This window comes from Falco biarmicus, chromosome 5, assembly GCF_023638135.1.
Source record: "Falco biarmicus isolate bFalBia1 chromosome 5, bFalBia1.pri, whole genome shotgun sequence".
NCBI lineage: Eukaryota > Metazoa > Chordata > Aves > Falconiformes > Falconidae > Falco > Falco biarmicus.
Genome location: NC_079292.1, coordinates 7,279,585 through 7,295,617, shown reverse-complemented (window position 1 = coordinate 7,295,617; position 16,033 = coordinate 7,279,585). Strand labels below are relative to the sequence as shown.

Sequence of the window (16,033 nt, the reverse complement as noted above, 5' to 3'; positions counted from 1 at the left end):
GATGCACAGCTGCTGGGGAGGGATGCTTTCCTCCCAAGCCGATGCTTAAATATTGGGAGGAGGGAAAGCAGGGCTGCTTTTCCACATGGAAAGTTCTGGGCCCATGTCAACTACGGAAAAGGCATCAGGAACAACAACACTTGGCCAGGTTGCCCCTTTTGAGCTAAGCCACAAATTGAACTCTAGTGACAGCAAGTCTGAATTATCTAACCTCAGCAACATTGCTCAGGGGTGAAGTCAGACAAAACAAAGGCTTTACCAGATCCCGAAGGACAAGAATTTTAATGATATTCACGCAGAGGATACGTAAAACATTTTTTAAAGCAGGTCTTTGCCTTACACACGTCGGTCCAGGCCTATTTAATCACAGGGATAGGGAGAAGGTCGCCCTCCTCCCTGCTCCAGCCCTGCAACTGTTTCAAGCTGCCGCTTCAACTGCTCCATGCGGCACCACTTGCTCAGAGCGGCTGAGCCGCGTGTGCCCGCCGCTACTTAACGGCACAAACTGCGGTGCGGAGCGCGGTGTCTGGCCCCGCGGCGCGCCGGGGAGCCCGCAGCGGCTCGCCTCCCTGCTCCCCGCGCTCGCCCGCAACAGCCCCTCCGATTCCTTAACGCTTCCACCTAAGGGCCAGCCGCATCCCGGCAGATCCCGAACGCGACGGCTCGGCGAGCCCCCCGCGAAGTGTCGCGCCGCGCCGAGCGGGCCGGGCCGGCTTCGTCCTCAGCCCCGCGGCAAGGACCGGGGCGGGCAGCGGGAGCCTCGGCACCTGCTTCCCCGCCCGTGCGCGCCCCCGACGCCTCTCGCCGGCCCGGCGGAGCGCAGCCCCAGGTGCCCGGGAGCGGAGGGGCGGGCGCGGCCCCGGCGGGGGACAGGCGAGGCGGGCGGGCCTCCCGGCGGGGGGTGCGCGGGGCGGGAGGCGCCGCTCGCCCAAGCCCAGCCCCTCGCCGCAGCCCGGCTCGGCGGCGCTGGCCGCTCCCGCTCCCCGCCACCCCCCAGCCCGGGCTCTTTGTCGGCGGGTGCCGGCGGGGGGCCGCAGCGCCATGTCCTCCCCCAAGAACGGCTTCTACCGGCAGGAGATCACCAAGACCCTCTGGGAAGTGCGGGACCGCTACCGGGACCTGCAGCCGGTGGGGTCCGGCGCCTACGGAGCCGTCTGGTGAGCGGGGCGCGGCGGGGCGGGGCAGCCCGGGAGGGGGCGGTGGCGGCGGCGGGGCGCCGCGGTGGCCTCTGCCCGGGGCCGGGGGACGCGGCTCGGCCCGCTCCGGCCGGCCCTCTCCCGCCTTGCTCCCTGCCAACTTTTTCCGGTTATTGTGCCTGGCCCCGCCCGGTGGCGCCGAGCCCCGCGGGGGCTGAGGGGGGCGGCCCCGCTGCCCACCTGGCCGCCCCCGAGCCGGGCGCCGGGCGGTGCCGCCTGGGGAGCCCCGCTCTCGGCAGCGGAGCCCGCGGGCGTGCCGCCCGCCCTGCCGCCCCAGCGTGCTTTCCAGCCCGGGGCGCCGCCCCAGCCCTGCCCGGGAGCGCTGCCCGCGGCTTCCCCGGCGCGGCCGCGCCCCCGAAAGCGGGGTGGTGGCCCTTGGGGCGGGTCGCCCGGTTTGGCTTTGTGGTGGTTTTGTGGGATTTTTTGCTCTTGTTTTTTCGCTTTTTTTTTTTTTTTTTTTTTTTTTTTTTCCCTTTCTCCTCAGACGTACCTCTTTAAAGTTCTTGAAAACTGGCTACTTTTCATCACGGGGCCCGGCAGCCCGTTGAAAGGGAGAGGCCGGAGGTGGGCGCTGCCGGCCCGGCGCCCTGGGGAGGGGCGCCCTGGGGAGGGGTGGCGGGGCCCGGCACCTGGCGGGCGGCCGGGCCTCCCCCTCACCGGGCGGCCGGGCCTCCCCCTCACCGGGCGCTTCCCTTTCCCTCGCAGCTCAGCCGTCGATGGAAGGAGCGGTACCAAAGTGGCCATTAAGAAACTGTACCGCCCGTTTCAGTCCGAGCTCTTTGCCAAACGAGCCTACCGAGAGCTGCGCCTCCTGAAACACATGAAGCACGAAAACGTGAGTTGGGTCACGAGCAGATGCCCCCCCAAGGCCGTGGTTTGCACACCCTAAAACCAAAGAAGTTACATAGATTTGGGCAAGGCAGACGTGTAGCTGAATGGAATTCAGGAATATTTCAGCCTGTGTTTGGTTTGTGTATCCTTTATCGACAAACATCTCACACAAACGAGAATATTTTGTGGGAAACACCACTTCATGTCTGTGTCAGAAAGGTTGCTTGGGGAAGGTTAGGACCACAGTGGAATTTGTGCTCAGAGCTAGTGAGAGAGATTAAGGACCAAAATTTACAATTTCCCTCACTATATTCCTGTGAACTGCCAGGGAATGCAGAGCATGGGTCTGTGCCTGTGGATCTGGGGTGCCAACATCTCTTATGTTTTCTTTCTTTTCCTAAACTTGTATGAAGATGCCTGTGGTACACATGCATATCTTTGGGGAGAGAGTAGGCTTTTCCTTGTTTTTTATTGTTCATGAAACATATGAACGTTTTGAGATTGTACTAATGTGAAACAGGAAAAGTTCGTGAATGACTAAATAAATTGTTTTACTGGGAAGCGTAGAATAGGATACAGAGCTTTGCAAAGATTTCCATGTAATGTGAAGGAAGAACAACCGTAGAAGGAAGTGTAGAAAGTCTCATTGAGATAAAGATATTTGGTCCCGATAGTGCTTAGTGGTTTAAAAAAGTATGGACTCTAGGTGAGAAGGGTCCCAGGGTGGACTTGGAGAATGCGTGGGGGGTGGGAGGGGAGAGAGAGAGTTTGGGGGGAGTTGTTAAAATTATGCTTTATAATGTGGGAGATTAGAGCATAGCTCCATTAAGATGGTCTTCAAGGAAAGCTAAGAGATCAAAAGCAAGGATGAGAGAAACTGATAATAACAATAGCCGGTCATTGCCATTCATGTTGTAGCATTAATATTGTGAGTAGCAACAATATCTAGGTTTGTTCTGAAGAATAATCTGTGGGTTATCCTGACTGTCCAGAAAAAAAGAGACTTTTTCATAGACTTAAGAACCTGTGTGCCTGTAAATGTTTTAGTCTGAATCTTTTAATACATTTGATTATTTTGCTTGATTCCTTTGAGGCAACTTCTTCATAAACCACTGCTGTATGTGTTAAAGAGTTAATGTTTGCAGGGAACTTCTGTGTCATGCATGTGGGCTTTCATACTCTCAGCATTTTCTTTACTGAACATTTGGGAGCAGAGCAGCTCGTGCAGTTGCCAAGCTCCTAACTGTGTCCAGAATTTTGAGATTATTCTGGGAAACGGAAGAAAAATAATCTGTTGGGTAGCATTTTCCACTCCTGGCAGTTTTCATGCAGTGTATGCCCTTCAGGGTAAACTCTGGAACCCCTCCATAGACTCGTTTGATAATTTAAAGAGTCTAGAAGAAAATGCTCACTGGGGAACGTGAGCACAATCTGTGAAAGTTACAAATCAATATATGTGAAGGAAGGGAATAATTCACAGTCCTAGGAAACAGTTCAGGCTACAGAAAGAGGAATCTGGTCTGCGTACTAAGGAAAGGTTTTACTATGAATTATGGCATCTACTCATTAGAGAACAAAGACTGAAGAATGATCCTGCAGGGATTTGCGGGCACGGTGGAAGCAGAAGCTGACTACTCCACCCATCTGTGATAAGGCTGACATGGCAGTACAGCCCATCAGGAGAATTTCCGTCTGCCATCCTAGCCTCACACCCTTATGTCAGTTGTTTCACTCAGGGTGAATTAGGAATAGCAACAATGCCTTCTAGGTTTTCCGGTCCCTGTGCTGATCTCAGGATACTCCTTTAGCCTCTCCACCAATGCAAAATTAAACCAGAATGGCACTGTCACTCCTTGTCAGGATTTTCAGCCCTCTGCTTTGACCCACCACCATTCTGTCAGAGGCTTTTTTTTTTCTTTGCGTATTTCCACCAAAGAATGAAGTCATTGTTCAATGTACAATTCCTGAAGTAATTGTTTCAGAGGCCACAATGAAATAGCAATGCCACTGTCTTCTCTTGTCTTGGGCATTGGTAATCTAAGTGTGTAGAGGATGTGGTATGTGGTAGCCACTCTTAAGGGTATTGATACTATGCATTAGGCTTGGGATATTGTTGTAATGTTGCACTAATCTGCCAGTACAAATCTTCATCCTGCTTTTTTCCGACTTCAGGATATAAACTACTTCACTGTTGTTTATTTGATGGTTAAAATTACATCCAGTTCGCTCTTCTGATGTCTTTTTCTTTCAAAATTGCTTCTGTAATCATGAAGCATTTGATGTTGGATTACATGAAGAGTGTGGTGATTCGTTTGTTTCACTATCATTACCTCCCGATGGACCATCTCTGCCATTCATAGCTTTTGGGGAAGTGTTGTGTTAAACATGTAGCAATATGTTATCATAGTTTATTTAACCCTATGCTGTATTCAGAATGATGGAAGAAATTGTAATGATCTGACACATTTTGTTAAAAATAGTATCTGTGATCCTCCGTTAAGGTAACAGAAGATACCATTAAACTCATGCCACAGTGATATATAATTATCAGCGTGTCATGCTTCAGTGAAGAAAATGGAGGAAAACTGCTTAATACCCTAGATGACCTCCATTACAGACCCTCTGAGGAATACGCTCATCTGCTTAATGTGGGGCGGGTGCAGCACAACCAGGAGTGCTGTAGAAAATGAGTCATTCTCCTGAATTTTACTGGAACTGTCTTTTACCTTGGAAGGGAAGCTAACTCACAGGTTAATTTGCTTGTCTATTTAGGGGTTTTCAGGAGGAGACAGCTCTGATTGCTGGCATGACTTGCCTTTGTAGCATATATACTAGACATTTGTTCTCCCTAATGGCTCTCAAGTGCGATGTTACTTAAATGTAGTGAGAAATATTTCTATATAAACCATGCAAACTTGGTAGCATTGGACTTCTCATCAACTCTTTGCAAGCAAATCCAGAGGAGGAATGGTGTTGAGGACTAGGGGGCAGAGGCTGTGTGTGAAGAGGATGAGGCCTTGGCTGTTAGGAGATAAATCACAGCCCTTAATGGCACTGGTATCCATGTATTTGGGTTTTTTTGGTAGGCCTTTGAGAGGATCTCAGATGTTTCACAAAGCTACTTCTACTGCCTTAGAGGCAGTGTAATGCAGATCAATTCCTCAGACATTGCCAAAAAGAAAAGTTAGTTTCCAGTGGAATAAGCTGTCGGATCACTCTGTAGCTGCATAAACATATATTTTGGCACAAGAGCGGGAATGGTGTGAAAATGAGGAATAAAATCAGCTAAGACAGTATGAAGAAAGCACTGTTTTTGGGGTGGTTTCTTTCTTCATTTATTCATGCTAGCTTCAGGTACTCATCCAGTTACAGCCTTAGCTGCTCTTGATTATTTCTTTGACATCTGCTGCATCTTGCATAGAAGAACAGACTGTTTACCTTTAGGAAGGTTTTTTTTTCAGTAGTGCTGTTTTTGTTCCCTGTTTCTTTCCATGCTGTGCTCAGTTAAAGTGAGGACCTTTAAAACTATATATTATGGCTCTGACTTAAAACCAAAAATAGTGAAAATATGGTCAGTGCTAATTTTGGCCCTGGCCTTGGCTCTCAAACATTTGCATAGCTCTTCATTTGTGTATTCTTCTGAAGTTAATGGAGATGTCTGTGTATGCAAAGCTAAACCCAGACAAGTAAGCGGAGGTGCAGAACCTTTAGTTTGATTTGGCAAATAACATGGATTTTCTTATGTACTTGGACTGGAAGTGATACCATGATACCCACTTTTGTTGAAACAACTGCACAGTGGCTCATGCCCTTCTCACCTTCACGTTTGCTAATAGAAGTTTTGAAGTTGCCAGCAGGAGTGCAAAATAGCTGGCAAGGGGAGGTGGCACTGGAGAGAGGGAGAGAAAAGCAGCTCGTGCTGATGTCTTGAGTTACGTCAGAAGAGTGGGGATTTTATCAAAGTGTGGTGCATACATGTGTGTATACATATGTGTATATATCTGTATATGTATAAGCACCCACAGGAATTCTGAAGCAGTTCTACCAACGTAAATTCTGAATGTGTTTCTGGTGTAATTTTTTTGACAAATGCCCATTAAACGTTTCTTGGGTCAGTATATTCTACAGATGTTTTCTCTTTCTGGAAATCCCGTATGTAAGAGGCAACTGCAATATTTGTTTAAAGGTACTCTATGTTATAGAGTCATAGAATTGTTTAGGTTGGAGAAGACCTTTAAGATCACCAGGTCCATGCTCTCGCTCACTGCTCTGAGTGGAAACTGTTCTCTGCTGTATTCCCACATCAGAAGACCAGTGTGTGTTTTGCATTATAAGAACCATGTAGGGTTGGGGTCTTTTTTCCCCTTTTGGAAGGAACTCAGGTATTCAACAGACACCAAACTGTCTGTCTCTCTACAGTTGCATTTCTGAGGATGATGCAGGCCTTTACTTTTAGGTTGGCTAATATTTAATTCTGTTGACTTCCTTATTTTGAAAAAATGTTGGGCTTTTTATTTATGCCTACACAGTGTCAACCAAGGGAGGAGATGGTTCCAGAGAAAATAGTGGGGCACTCTATGTTCCTGCCTTAGGAAGATCTTAATACTGACCTTTTGCAGTTCACTAGCCTGATGTGAGCATTGGAAGAGCAACAGCCTCTGCAGTGTACAAAATCAGAACAACAAAGGAGCGGTAGATGAGCAATGCCTTTACAGATGAAAGTGCGCTCACTGTGTTAGAAGAGGTTTCCCACAGCAAGTCCTGCAGGACTGCACCAGCTAAAATTTCACATCCTTTGGGAACACAAGTACCAGTGAAGTGCTATTCAGTAATCCTGGCTGAAGAGGGCAAATCTTGTGAGTCTTTATGAAAGCAAAAATACAGTTGTAACTGGATAGTTTATTGCTGTCAAAAGTTTGTAGGGCAGAAACACTCCTGGCTGCTTTTATGGGGGCTGAAATCTTAGCACAGCTAGTAAGGAGCTAACAGGACACCAGAGTCACTTATTGTGGTACTTAAAAGCCAGTAAATCAATATAGTGGTACTGGTTGCCATTTCTGCTTATTTTCACAAACCTGCCTAATAGGTGTTTCACCTAGGCTGGACTTGAGCTGATAGCCATTTATTCACACCCCAGCCTTGGCTACTAATAAAGCAGACTGACTAGCTTAGTCCAGTAAATGAAAGTAAGGAAGACAGCACTGAAACCCAAACCTTCTCTTTGGATTGCCATCCAAACCAGAGATGAAGATGTGTCTGTCTGCAGGATTTGGGTGTGTCCAGTGTTACATATGGGTCCTTTGAAAGAAGATCATAGTGACGCTCATGGGTATGGCTTGTGCTGACTGGCAGGAGAAAAGGAAAGGAGCTCTCAGTGCATCAGCAGGCATCTCTTGTGTCATGTAGTAGTAATTAGTGAGGAAGAAAAATGCAAGCCCTGTGCGTGGATAGTTAAAATTTTAAAAAGATTGAGACTTCTTAGTATAGTAAAAGGATGCAGGTGCCCTGTGATGTGAAACAGTGCAGGAACGTGAAGCTGAAGCTAGCTTCATGCAGAAAATTTAATGCAGCATAATATGTAGTTCAGTGGACCCCAGCAGCGATCTCTCTTAAAACATGTACTTGTGTTTGTAGCCAGAGTGCCAAAGCCACTCGACTTCACTGTGTTTTCATGCATAACATCTGCAAGAGAAAGCAGCACTTACCGTATGAGACATAACCTACATTACTTATTAATTTATACAAGATCTGAGTCTTTCATTGATGTGCTGCTGGTTACATCAGAAACTCCTTTAGAGAAATGCAATGTAACAGTCCTTGAACAGAAGTAGTCCAATAAATGAAAGTGCAGGGGAGGATAGAGATGAGCTCTTCATGGTTGTGCTCTACTGCTGGAATAACGTTTGGAAAACGAGGCAGCTGAGCAGAGAAGGGCAGAAACCACCAAATCAATGCAAAGCTGTTATTTATTTGTTGACAGTAGTTAAAGTTGGTCAGGGTGATCATTATAAATGTATTGTCAGGGATAACAGACAATAGAGGTAAGAAAGGCTGGAGACACTGCCACCCACTGCCCACTGGCTTCATAGGGAAGAGATGTAATCAACCACGTAAATATATTGAGTAAAAGCATACCTGTGGAAAACAAGTTAGGCCACTAGACGGTAGTTTTGCTGTTCCTGTGGTTTTGCTTTGCAGGAGGATGGGAGCGACACAGTATTACACTCTCTCCTAGGGATACCAAAGAAGGTACTTAAGTGGAAGCTCCAGAAAATCAGTCAAATGGGGCAGTAGGAAACAAGATACATCCTTTGTGGGCTAATTCATTTGAGAAATTACCTTTTGGCAGAGTTAATGGGGGGAAAAATGAGACCCTGTAGGGGTAGTACTGCTGCTGAAATTGCCATTGCAGAGTATACTGGGTTCATTCCTCAGCTGTGCTTCCATCTCTGATAGTATCGGAATTGTGCTGAATTGACACCAAAAGTAGACCTACAGAAGGTTACATTTGTATAGGCCACACTATGAAAAATAAATGATTTTTGCAGTTGTTTCATGGTGTCTTACTTTTGTGCTTTGCCATTGTCTTTAATTATTGTGAAGTTTTTTTACAGATGCTGTATTTAATTGAGAGCGTTTTAGACAGACACGGGATTTTCCATGATATTATGGAGAAGGGAGTTTCCTACACTTTGTCCAGTTCTTTTTCTTTTCCTGAAGAAGTAGCTGGAGTTATATCTTCCTTGGAGGATTTATTTTATCCTGTACCTCCTTGTGCTTAATATATCTGCAGAAAGCTGTGACCTAAATGGAAATACCAATGACTCTGTTCCAAGGAAAATCATCCCAAAGCGCAGCTATTAAATAAAGATCACTGAGCAAAAGGAAATGGGTCCCTCACTTTTATTTTTAAATTGATTAACTATTAGTATGTCTTACAGTTTTGGAAATTAAAATGGATTTGGGGATTTTTAGAAAGCTTGCTTTGTAAAGCAAGAAAAGAAGTATTGTGAGATCCTTGACGTTAAAAGTTTTCTGGTTTGTTATTTCAAATTCCCTTCAGCAGAGACTGAGTGTTGGTCTCAATGGTATCCTTCGCTGCAGAGGATTTGTAGCAATAATAAGCTTGTCTCCATGAGTTTGCAACCTTACCTCAGAAGTAATGTATATTGTATATAAGATAGCATTAAGTAACTACTGGGAACTCTGTTTTCTTGAATGGAGCAGCAGTGAAATGTTGGTGAACTTCATTAAGTGTGTTCTGGGGCTGATATGTTCTTTATGGGCACGTGTTCTTCATGCTCCTGTGTTTCACAGCGGGTGCCTGATAATGCTTTGGTGCACAGGTGGATGTGGTACAGCAGCCACACAATTTTGTCCTCTCAGGTGTCTTTATTTTGTTGTTGTTGTGATGTCCCTATGTCTTTCACGGCTACAGTCAGATGTGTGATGGGGTTTATTTTCTTACATTTCTTGCTTAGGTAAATGAAGGCATGGAAATACCTCCTTGAAGAGGACAAGCAGGACTTCTGAAAAAGTGGGACTTGATAGGGAAAGAAGTGCATATGGGATAAGATCACTGCTAAAACATTGACTTCCTTCTTTTTAATACTGAAATTTGTGGAGAGCATACATTTCTGGCTCTCTGTATGTATATGAACATGCTGCCTTAGGAAATGTCTGTAGAGTTGCATTGTGCTTTGCTGTTGTCATGTACATAGTCTTAATCCTGCTCTCCTCCCTTTCACTCCCTGCCTCCACATAGAAATGGAAAACCTTATGTAAAACTTCCATGCAGAAACCTAAAAAAATAATTTCTTGCTGTAATGTTAGCACTGAAGGTATTACTTCAAATAATAACTACATCCTCTGTGAGTTTAATTACTGTTCTGTGGTAGTCATATTACTCTTATTTAATTAGTTTCATATAACAGTCCTCAGGAAAATATTAGCGATTTTTCTCAAATGTGGCTACAAAGAAAGAGTTGTAATTTTCTGTCTTCACTTTTATTAGTTTTTCTGTCTAGTTCACCATCAGGACATTTTGACAATATCTAGGCTAACTGTAGTATTAGACACTGAATGTGGAAAGACTAAAAATACATGCAGTGAGGATTTCATCACAGTTTGGGATCTTTATTTAAATGTTTAAATAGAGGAAGTTGTCTTTCTTGCATTTTTTTCCTCCATTTCTGCTCTCCTTCTACTTTGTTTCATGTACTTTTTTGAAAGATAATTCTTTTGGGGAACCATTAAGAAACAGTAGTAATGTTGAAAATCCATCTTGATTGTTATCAAAGTAGACTTTGCAGTCCTTCTTTTAGTTAGATCTTTTAGTTAGATGAGAACATCAGCCAACATATATATGCCATTAGCCCTGTTTTCTTTCTTGAATTTCTATTTTTATGCAGTTTTAGTCCGATATATAATCTGATGTTCTTAAACTATATGGTCATAGAGGTATGTCTGAACAAGGTTATAAAGGTTATGAGTCTCTTAGCTTGCTTTCCAGCAAACCCCTGCAAACCTGGGTCGACATGGCAGCCTGCACCTGGGAAACACAACGAGCAGTCCAGGGCTTGAGAGGCTTCCTCTGAGCAGACAAAAATGGTCATGAATTAGCAGTAGGAGTAGAAAAGAAGCAACTCTAAAAGGCTGTGCTGTTTAGGCACTGCCTGGATTAAGCAGCCTCCAAGCAGAGATCTGGCTTTAGGCAATCCCAGCTACATCTTTTGGAGCTTTAAGTTCTCTATATTTAATTTGCTGAAGTTTAATGGGTTTAAGAGAAGCATTTGCAGTTACCATAATGCATCTAGTCAGCTGGTATAGTTCTGCTGAAAACTATACTAGTAGGAAAAATGTGGTGGGAAGTCTGTTTTACTAGATTGTTACTGCTCTTTTGAGTGCTTTTGTTTCATGAAAAATACTCTTAAGGAGAACGTAAGGTATAAGCCATAGTAAATAATATTAAACTCTTGATAATTTAATCTCTATGAAAACAGTTTTTTTCTAGTTTCTTCTCCACACTCCCAATTAGATAACTGTAGTTTATATACCTAAATTACCCTGTTACTGAAATTAGAAGATGTTTAAAGTGTTCTTCATTGATAAGGAACAGGCCCAACTAGGTAAATAGCACTTATGACTGCTTCAGGTTATAAACCGATTTGTGTGGTTTATTTTCAATGCTTCAGTGGTTAAAGTTAAAAGAGGCTCTCTCCTCTTACATAAAACTGTTAGCCTCTGAACTTTTTGTTCAAGGAGATGCAGGTTTGTTGTTTTTTTTAACACAGAGTCAAGCAGCCCTCAGTTATAAAATTTAACACGTGACAAACCCTGGTGTTGCTAGGCACTACTTCAGGTATTTTTTCTGCCATTTTTATGCCTGTAGCTAATGTCTCACTATGGAAATGTTTTTGATTATTTTTTTTCACTTACTATGCAGTTTGGGATTTTTTTCTGTTAAATCAGTATTAATGCTTTTTTTTCTTTTTCTTTCTCTCCCCCTCCCCCCTTATTTTAGGTCATTGGAATATTGGATGTGTTCACACCAGATGTAACACTGGAGAAGTTTAATGACTTGTAAGTTCTGAGTTGCTTGTGTTTGAGAGCAGGGCATTGTTGCTTGTGTGGGAGAAAGGGTTGTTGCTTTTTTAAATGGAGAATTCCAAAATTGTTGCGTCATGGATTTTTTTTTCTTGATTTCATCTTAATAGAGCTCTTATGTGCAACTTCAGATTTGGTAGGCTGACAATTTCAGATTGTCATTAGAACCAATTATGTTATGAAGTGTGTACTTCTTTCAGCCTTTAGTAACTGGCAGTTTGGTGGATTCCCTAATCCACCTTTCAAGTATGATTTCTTGCTCTAAGGCCTAGGTTGCCCAAATGGACAATTTTTAACCCAAACAAGTAGGCTGAAAATGATCCTGCTCCGTGACACATCTCGGTGTGATCCATCTTAATTCAAGGATTAGTTAGAAACTGCTGATGGTGCTGTGTTTTTTAGTGATTATATGTGCTGTGTTCTCTTGTACTCCCTGACTGGTTTCCCAGTCCAGTGGTCCAAACAGCACATGGTATAGATCATTTCTAGCACCAGGCAGGTGCATCTCCCTGACATTTTGGCAGCACCTCTGACACAAGATACTTAGCATGTCTGCTGTCTTGCTTGTGGATCCTGCTGCAGTTCTTGTGAATTAGAGTTACTAAACAGTGGTGAGAAGTCCTGTTGTGCTTAATGTAGATTTCATGTTACATTCATAGAAGTGTTCTGGGTTTCATCTGGTGTAGCTGTGTTTCAAAAAGACCCTAGCATATTTATATCTTAACAACAAAAGCTATCTGACAGGAAAATGTAGAAAACTAAGTACAGAAAACATAGACCATGTGTTTGTATTGATTATTTGGGCCAAAATAATAATTGAGCCAAAAAGGATGTTGTCACAGAATGACGGAATGGCTGGGGTTGGAAGGGACCTCTGGTGATCATCCAGTCCAACCTTCTGCTAAAGCAGCTTCACCCAGAGCAGGTTGCACAGGGACACGTCCAGGTGGGCTTTGAATGTCTCCAGAGAAGGAGACTCCACAGCCTCTCTGGCAGCCTGTCCCAGTGCTCTGTCACCCTCAAGGTAAAGAAGTTTTTCCTCACATTCAGGTGGAACTTCTTGTGTGGCAGTTTGTGCCCGGTGCCCCTTGCCCTGTCACTGGGCAGCACTGAAAAGAGCCTGGCCCCATCCTCCTGACGCTCTCCCTTAAGGATATTTGTAGGCATTGACAAGATCCCCCCTCAGCCGTCTCTTCCCCAGGCTACACAGGCCCAGCTCCCTCAGCCTTCCCTCACAGGGGAGATGCTCCAGTCCCCCCACCATCCCTGTAGCCTCCGCTGGGCCCTCTCCAGTAGTTCCCTGTCTCCCTTGAACTGGGGAGCCCAGCACTGGACACAGCGCTCCAGATGTGGCCCCACCAGGGCAGAGCAGAGGGGCAGGATCACCTCCCTCGACCTGCTGGCCACGATCCTCCTAATGCCCCCAGGATCCCACTGGCCTTCTTGGCCACCAGGGCACACTGCTGGCCCATGGGCAACTGGCCGCCCACCAGCACTCCCAGTCCCTTCCCCGCAGAGCTGCCCCCCAGCAGGTCACCCCTGGCCCGTGCTGGTGCTGGGGTTACAGGTGCAGGACCCCACACGGGCCTTTGTTGAACTCCACCAGGTCCCTCTCCACCCAGCTCTCCGGCCTTTCACTCCTTTTCACTCCTTTCATCTCTGTTCCTTGCATTGTCCGTGCTTATATCATACGCAACGTGCCAGAACGGGTTGTTGCTCCTCATTTTGTAAAACCTTGGGGTTTAACTGAAACTTGCAAAGAGCTTAAATGCATTAACATCAAGTTCCCATTGAAGTGAATTATTAATTGGGTGCTTAACCTCCTCAGATTATTTAAGGACTCCAGCTGTGGGTTTTAAATACTTTTTTAATAATAAAAATAAATTTGCGAAGTTTTAAGTAGGTGAAGTGTTAAAAGTGAGACCATACTGTTTGATCCCATTGTTGTCCTGTTCTAATACATTGCTCATAAATTATTACAACAGTTTGGATTTTCAGACTCAGATAGGAGTGGGTTTTCCCTCTCTTACATTTTTTATTTCACCACCCACCTAGAACTATATTTGACTCGAAGAGATCTGAAGCCTTCAATTTGTAAACTTAGCAAATTGTATGTATGTAAAAAGTCTTACTTGTCCTTCTCATCCTGTTTTTTACAGTTCTTAATGGTTATATATTGTTTTGAACTTTGTCTATTCACATAAATCACTATCCATCCAGATCCCTGGGACTTGCACAGATGACGGCAGGCAAGCAAAATCCTGATGAATGCTTGAAGGTCACTACCAGTAGTAAAAATGTGGAAATATTTCTCTTATTTCTAGTGCCCCACCTCTTCCTACCTCTGTTTTCTCTAGAACCGTCACTAAAGGGTTGTGGGTTTTTTTATGGCTCATTCCAAATATTCATGACTTCTGGGAAAAAGTATTTAATAAGTCTGAGTCCGGGGAGACCTTAATATGCTTTCAACAGTCAGGAACATCAACAAAGTTAAACTCCGTTTTCTAAGTCACTTGGTCTGTTGATGGGAAATATTTTGTGTGTTATGCTGGGGGAAAGATAAGAAATGTCATTCTCTTCTCCGTATTTGCTCAGTCCTTCTACAGTTACAGAACTGAATTGCCCATCTCTTTCATCCGAAGAATAGCACATATGTTAGTGAATGCTGGGACTGGAAGCCTGAATCCTGATGCCCAAAGTCATGGGGAAAAAACGTTTGGTATCTATGACGTGTTGGAAATACTGCCTGTAACTCCCAATCAGTGTCTCATCTCCCTTATAACTTTATATTCAATTTCTATTTTGTTTATAGTTACAATTCTAATAGAATAAATGAAGTTTTAATGCAGGTTTAACAGTAGAAATCAGCAGAATTATAATTTGCATACTTTGACCAGAGGAAACCCATTTTAGTCTAAATAGTAAAATGCGTAGCTATGAAACCGTGATGATATATAATTCTTCCTTTTATGGGAATGCCTCTGCTTGCCTTCATAAGAAGAGGAAAACTGATGATTTTATCCTCAGGTGCCAGATGCGACTGGCTCTGTCTGTGTTCAGACCTGACTTTAAGGATAGACTCTGAAGGATGAGTTTAACTACAAGCAATGCAAAGAACAGTTCTGGATCTTAAGTGAAGATTAGCCTTGAAATGCCAGCTTGGTATTCCCAAGCTTTCTGCCGCTGGTATGTCTTACCAGTACTAAGTACTGAAGATCCCATGTTGTGATCCCAGGTGAAAATTAATGGAAGTTATTGTTGCCTCCTAGTTTGATAAACTCTATTTCTGTTATGTCTGACCTTGCCTATTTGAATGAACCATCTAGATGGTTTGGTTGCTGCTAGTTCAACGCTATGATCATGATTGTGAGATATGTAGCATTGGTTTCCTGTGTAGGTGTCTCTGAATTATCACAGGGCTCTTGGTCAGTTTCTTTCTAACTAGTTCAGAATCTACACTCTTCTGATACCTAGCAGCTTTCCATAGCCAATGGCAGGGATGGGCAATACCTCTTTATGACAATCAAAATAGATAAAACCATAGAAACGTCAAGGGTATGGGGATGATGATGGAACTATTTGGTAAACGGAATGATATATAATTTAATATTGTCACTGAAATATACAATTATTTTTCAATTTATTTGACAATTTAAAGTTACTCTGTCCTTTTTTCTTTCCTTTTTTTTCAAGCTACCTTGTCATGCCATTTATGGGAACAGACTTGAGTAAGATCATGAAGCATGAGAAACTAACCGAAGACCGAATCCAGTTCCTAGTATATCAGATGTTGAAAGGCTTAAAGGTTTGCCACTTTTACTATTATTCTGATTTCACAATATTTTTTCCTAGTAAACCATTATGGGGAGCTACAAATACTTATCATTTGACAGCAGGATAAAATTTATCTTGCCTTGTCTAGTGAAAGTAATGACATTCTACATTGTTGTTGTTAAAGCAGTTGTTCTGTGATGATAAATGTTATCTGGGGGGGTTTTTTTGTATGATTGTTTCGTCTGTGGCTTTTTTCAAGCAAAAAGAAAAGTTAATCATTCAAGATCTATGTAGTATGTTGTTCCAGGATGGCCTTGATTTCCATATTTAAGTACACCAGAAAGTCCCTGCTGTGATTTTTAGTTGCATTCTTCCCCGATAGTTGATTTTGCTGCTGCTTTGGTTTACCTCTTACTGTGACTAGTTGGAAAGCATAGGGGCTAAGAATGAAACCACTGCTGAGTTCAGAGACAGGACTTCCCTTGACTTGAGCCCTCAGCTATGTCATCAGCTTCAAATTTCTCTAACTGAAAATGATTCCGTGGCTTGCCAATACTGGTCTGACACACTGTTGCTAAGGCACTCTGCACCTAACTTGTTCTAAGTGGAGTACCTTTCTGTGCTCT

The 16,033-nt window shown here is 44.0% G+C and overlaps 1 protein-coding gene across 1 annotated transcript in view; it reads left to right on the top strand.

The window, feature by feature from the left end:
* Positions 1-272: 272 nt before the first annotated feature.
* The window catches only part of MAPK12 (mitogen-activated protein kinase 12), a 41,755-nt gene continuing 25,994 nt past the window's right edge, over positions 273-16,033 (top strand). The window contains exons 1-4 of the mRNA XM_056341504.1: positions 273-1,157; positions 1,902-2,031; positions 11,551-11,609; positions 15,327-15,438. Coding sequence (XP_056197479.1) covers positions 1,042-1,157; positions 1,902-2,031; positions 11,551-11,609; positions 15,327-15,438 — 417 coding nt within the window. The 5' untranslated portion in view covers positions 273-1,041. The remainder of the gene's footprint in view (positions 1,158-1,901; positions 2,032-11,550; positions 11,610-15,326; positions 15,439-16,033) is intronic.